We start from the raw sequence: 5,840 nt of genomic DNA, 5'->3' as shown, positions 1-5,840 counted from the left end.
GGCCGGGCATGGTGGCTCATGCCTGTAATCCCAGCAATTTGAGAGGCCGAGGCGGGCGGATCATGAGGTCAGGAGATCAAGATCATCCTGGCTAAAACGGTGAAACCCCTTCTCTACTAAAAATATTTAAAAAATTAGCTAAGCATGGTGGTGGGTGCCTGTACTCCCAGCTGCTTGGGAGGCTGAGGCAGGAGAATGGCGTGAACCCAGGAGGCGGAGCTTGCAGTAAGCTGAGATCGCACCACTGTACTCCAGCCTGGGTGACAGAGCGAGACTTTGACTCAGAAAAAAAAAAAAAAGACTTGTGAATTCCATACTGAGACAGACAGTTTACAATAGTGAGAGAGTGGCCTCAATGCCTAAAGTTTTGATCAATTTCTCTAAATTGAGAGTCTGACCAAAAGAGGGGAATTGATAAATGAAATTCAAATCTGGCCTGAGGAAGCCTTCATATTCCCATAGTTGAGTTCTTAAGGGTGAACCGTAACATAACTAGTAGGTAGGCAGACTGAAAACCTAACTTAGGAGGATGCTTCTTTAGCAATAGCTGAGTCTCAGCCAATCCCATTGGCCATACTTCAACCACTCACAGGCAGCCGACTGTTTGAATCATGCTCAGATAAGGCAAACACCAAGCTGTAACCAGTCTGGCTGTTTCTGTACCTCACTTCCATTTTCTGTATGTAACTTTCTTTTTTCTGTCCACAAATTTGCTTTGACAACACAGCATCCCTAGTGTCTGTCTGTATGTGCTGTGATTCTGAGGGCTGCCCGATTTGCAAATTATTTATTTTTCTTGCTCAATTAAACTCTGTGAAATGTAATTTGTCTAATGGATTTCTTTTAACAGAACTTATAATTAAAATGGAAAGAGGGTGTAAATATTTATAAAACTTGCAGCCTGGCCATGTGGTAGACAAGGAGGAATCCAAGCAGCCTGCTGAGCAACTACTTGCTAGAGACATTAGCATGTCTAAAAGGGAGCCAGGTGCTAATATTCAAGACAGTGGGAAAAGGCCTCAGAGGCATTTCAGAAGGCCCCTCCTATCACAGGCCCACAGGCCTAGAGGACTGAATGGTTTCAGAGACCAGGCCCAGGGCACCATTGCCCTATGTCACCTCAAGATGCTACTTCCCACCTCCCAGCTTCTCCAGCTCTAGCTTTGGCTCAAAGGGCCCCAGGTGCAGCTCAGACCACTGCTTTAGAGGGTATATGCCCCTAAGCCTTGGGAGCTTCCATATGGTTTTTTTTTTTTTTTTCTTTTTTTGAGACAGTCTTGCCCTGTCACCAGGCTGGAATGCAACGGTGCGATCTCGGCTCACTGCAACCTCCACCTCCAGGGTTCAAGCGATTCTCCTGCCTCAGTATCCCAAGTATCTGGGATTGCAGGCATGCACCATCATGCCCAGCTAATTTTGTATTTTTAGTAGAGATGGGGTTTCACGATGTTGGTCAGGCTGGTCTCCAACTCCTGACCTCAGGTGATCCACATGCGTCAGCCTCCCAAAGTACTGGCATTACAGATGTGAGCCACTATGCCCAGCCTTCCATATGGTTTTAGGTCTGCAGGCTTGCAAAATGCAAGAGTGAAGGAGGCTTGGGAGGTTCCACCTAGATTTCAGAGGGTGTATCAAAAAGCCTGGTTGCCCAAGCAGAAGCCTGCCACAGGGGCAGAGACCCCACAGAGAGCCTCTACTAGGGCAGAGCCATGGGAAAACATAGGGTTGGAACACCCATACAGAGTCCCCACTGGGACATTGCCTAGTGGAGCTGTGGAAATGGGGCCAACGCCCTCCAGACACCAGAAAGGCAGAGTCACCAGCAGCTTGCAACCTCAGCGTGGAAGACCCAAAGGCATTCAATTCCAACCTGTGAGACATGGCCGCACCCAGCAAAGCCATAGAGACAGGGCTGCTTAAGGCCTTGAAAGCCCACTCCTCTCACCAGTATGGAGTTAAGGAAGATGATTTTGGAACTTTGAGATTTAATGTTTGCCCTGTTGGGTTTCAGACTTGTGTGGGGCCTGTTGCCTCTTTCTTTTGGCCAATTTCTCCCTTTTGGAATGGGAATGCCTACCCAATACCTGTAACACAATTGTATCTTGGAAGTATGTAACTTGTTTTTGATATAACAGCCTCATAGGTAGAAGGAATTTGCCTTGAGGCTCAGATGAAACTATGGATTCTGGACTTTTGAGTTGATGCTGGAACAAGTTGAGACTTTGGGGAACTATTAGGAAGGGATGGTTGTATTTTGCAATGTGAGATGACATGAGATTTGGGGTTAAGGGGCAGACTGATATAGTTTAGATGTTTGTTCTCTCCAAATAATATGTCGAAATATGACCCCTAATGTTAGAGGTGGGGCCTAGTGAGAGGTGTTTCGGTCATAGGGGTGGATTCCTCGTGAATGGCTTGGTGCTCTGTCCGTGGTAATGAATGAGTTCTAGCTCTGTTAGTTCACATGTAAGCTGGTTGTTTGAAAGCACCTAGCATCTCTCTTGCTTGCTGTCTCGCCATGTGACACACCTGCTCCCCCTTCAGCTTCCACCATGAGTAAAAGATTCCTGAGGCCCTCACCAGAAGCAGATGCCTGCACTATGCTTTTTGTACAGCCTGCAAAACCATGAACCAAATAAACCTCTTTTCCTTATAAATTACCCAGTCTCAGGTATTCTGTTATGATCCCCTGGAAGAGTTATACTACTTCCAGGTCTAGCCCATGGTAAATCCTACACTCCCCTCAGAGGCCAACTTCTTCCCTCCGCAGAGACCCTGGAGTTAGAGTGGATTGATTGTGTCTGTGGCCCCAATTCTTCTCCCGAGGCTGCACTCCACCCTTTTGCTATGTGACTTTGCAGTCCTTCTCACTACAGAGGCAGGTTCCTCTCTCCTTGAGTTTGGGGAATATGCGACACATGCAGGAGTTTGAAAACACATTTATTTGCTTCTGCTTTTGTTTTTGCTCCTCTGCAATTTCCTTGAAACCATGCCTGAGCTAGCCTGAGGGAAAACGAAAAAGCACCATTGACCTAGTCTTTCAGCCAATCCCACTGCATTTGTACAATGCAATCTGAGACCAGAGGAACTGCCCAGCCAAGCTCAGCCATAAGTGCTGACTTCAGACTCATGAACTAAGTAAATATTTGTTTCATTTTATGGTTGTTCTTATACAACATTATCCTGGCACTAGAGAAATGAAACAGATGGGAATCAAAAAGAATGAATGAAGCAGAAACCCAGAAGCTACCCCACAAGCAATCACATGGGACTCAGATGTGAATGGACAATAAGCTTTTATTGCATTGAAAGGTCATTGCAGTGAAAGGTTGGGGATTGCTTGCTGCTACAGCTGAATGGATTATCTTCTGACCAATACACACAGAAAGAGATCACAGACTCCCTACCTTAGAAGACGGGAGGCGGTAGATGAAATGAACTGTAGGAAGAGCCACTAGCCTGGCCCACACGCAGAAGAAGGACTGGCCCGTCTTCTTGAAGCCCATGCTCTGGTAGAGGGTCATGGCAGAGAGCTGGATGGTGCTGGTGTCCAGGACAACTTCACTGTAGCCCTGGTCCCGGGCAAACTGGAGGACAGTCCTGACCAGGGCTTTTGCTATCCCCTTACGACGGTGCTCACTGTCCACAGAGAGATGAAACAGCTGCAACCGCTTCTCCCTCAAGGTGGGATCATCAACAGGCAGAGCTCCTACCATGCCCACCACCTTCTCTTCAGACTCGGCCACCCAGAAGCAGGAGCCACGCTCACTCAGGTAGGATTTGGTGATGTCAGACATGTCTGTGCGCAATGTCATGTCTACAAACTCCATCCAGGGTTTTTTGGCAAGGAACCACAGGGCAGGGAGGAGGCTGAGGCTGAACACAAGGGCCAGAAGCCAGGAGCCAGTGACCAGGAGTAGGGCGAGGGGCCCCCCAAGTAAGAGTAGGAGGCTTCGAGGCAGCTTCAGCAATTGCCGGAAGGTGGCTGGGATGTGCTCGGCCATCCCCCGGGAGAGCAAGCCCACGACCCACTGGCGGTCGCTCTCCTGGTATTTGCGGATGTGATAAGGAGCCATGGACAGACTTCTGTGTCTGAAATCTCTAAGTCTGGGAGACAGAGCTAGGCCTCCCTACACACCTTTACGCCAGGCCTGGGGAAGAGAGAGAATATCATGTGAGTGCCTGCATGGCTCCCAGACTTGCAGGAACAGGGAGACCTGCTCAAGGGTGTGTCTTTCCGCTTTTGCCCATGAGGAAGCAGGCCTCTGCCACTGGGAGAAAGTAGAGTCAGAAAGACCTGCATTGGAATCTGGTTCCATCCCTTTCTAGCTGTGTGACCTTGGGCATGTCACTTAACCTCTCTGAGCCTCCATTTCTTCATCTATAGAACAGGGGAGAAGAAAACCTGCCTTCTAGAGTTGTTGTGAAGATTGAATAAAATACCTTCTATAAAGCCCTGATAGATGAACTACCCACTGCTCTTCCCTCTGTTTCCTTTTTCTGGCTCTCTCAGCTTCTCTGTGCATTGAGGGGGCACCTGCCTCAGGCAGGCCACACGTGCAACCCTTTCGTCCTTCTCTAGGGACCATACATCGCAGAAATCCTGTGTCCAACACAAGTTTCAGGAAACGCTCCCTCCAGCTTTATTGTGAGTTTTTAGGTTGCTGAGGTGGCATAAGAGCCAAGCACAAAAAAGAGCCCAGCCTCCAGATCCCATGGAAGGTGCATGCTCAGAGCACTGTCCTTCCACCCAGTCCCCTCACCTGTCACCACAAGAGCCTTGAGTGTCCAGGGAGCTTCAGCTCTCAGCCGCTCACTGGCATCCAGGAGATACCGTCCGGGGCTTGCCCACCCCTTGAAAGCAGGCTGGCTGCCTCATTGGTTGGATCCTGAATGTTCAGTAATCATAAACCCTAGGGTCAAAGAGCTGGGCTGTAACACAGCAGGGAGCCCAGTGTGCATTCCCCTTTATAGTCAAAGGGAATGGCCTGGAGGGGGAGACTTAGGGTCTGGAACTCCCTGGGGTCCCTTGCCCTTCTGGAAGGCCTGCCACCTCTCTTGCCTGTTCAGGCCCTGAGCTTCTCTCTGCCACCTGGCACACTGGTACTCTCGGTCCCTGTCCACATATATGATCCACCCTGGTCCCTGTACACATATACGACGAGCCTGAGAACTGTGCCTTTCACCCTGCAATCAGTCACGATTGGCCAGAGGCTGAGTCCCCACGCTTGGCAACAAGGCCCTTCCCAGCTAGGCTTCTCTGTGCTGAGGTTTCCCTGGTCCACGAAGCATTGATTGTTGGCAGTTCCTTGCACTCACCTCACCAACCCCCACCTACACCCATTCATTGATTCAGTCAACAGTTGTGTGCCATGCACTTCCTGTGTCTGGGGGTCATTTCAGCCATGAGCAAGGTTGATATTCGGCTGACATGTCTGGCTGTGTGTGGCTGGTGTGTGTTCTGGCTGTTGGTCACAGGCTATGCCACACCTATTGTTAAATATTTTGCACTGCAAATGTTGGGGAGGCCCAAATTCATGCTCTTGTACCCAACGTGGAGCTGATGCCAAACACTGACACATGGGTGCTTGGAGATAAAGTTTCATTCGATGTGGCGAAAGCAAGAAGGCAGGAGAGCAAGATCTCTCAAATTCAGTTCAACAAAGAAGCAGCAGCAGAATGTTTTTATGCAACTAGAGAGTGAGGAGGGGGGAGTTCAGGGGGATTGAGAGGAAAAGTCTGTGTTTCCTCAGTCTCAGATAACACTTTGAGAAACCAGGCCTCTGGGTGTCAGCAGCTGGTCACAGTGTCCTTCAAGGCGTTCATTCATTCTGCAAACT

The 5,840-nt window shown here is 49.3% G+C and overlaps 1 protein-coding gene across 1 annotated transcript; it reads right to left on the bottom strand.

The window, feature by feature from the left end:
* Positions 1-3,171: 3,171 nt before the first annotated feature.
* Positions 3,172-5,397, bottom strand: NAT8 (N-acetyltransferase 8 (putative)). Its single transcript, XM_058428422.1, has 2 exons — positions 4,764-5,397; positions 3,172-4,151 (listed from the first exon to the last, which is right to left on the bottom strand). The coding sequence occupies exon 2, from the start codon at positions 4,074-4,076 to the stop codon at positions 3,393-3,395; it is 684 nt and encodes a 227-aa protein (XP_058284405.1). The 5' UTR covers positions 4,077-4,151; positions 4,764-5,397; the 3' UTR covers positions 3,172-3,392.
* Between the last annotated feature and the right edge of the window lie 443 nt (positions 5,398-5,840).

Source organism: Hylobates moloch, unplaced genomic scaffold (assembly GCF_009828535.3).
Source record: "Hylobates moloch isolate HMO894 unplaced genomic scaffold, HMol_V3 SCAFFOLD_15, whole genome shotgun sequence".
Taxonomy (NCBI): Eukaryota; Metazoa; Chordata; class Mammalia; order Primates; family Hylobatidae; genus Hylobates; species Hylobates moloch.
Note: the sequence above shows the minus strand (reverse complement) of the source record. Positions and strands in the feature narration are given on the sequence as shown.

Excerpts from the sequence above, each read along its gene's own strand:
- NAT8 (XM_058428422.1), bottom strand. The coding sequence starts at position 4,076 with ATGGCTCCTTATCACATCCGCAAATACCAGGAGAGCGACCGCCAGTGG.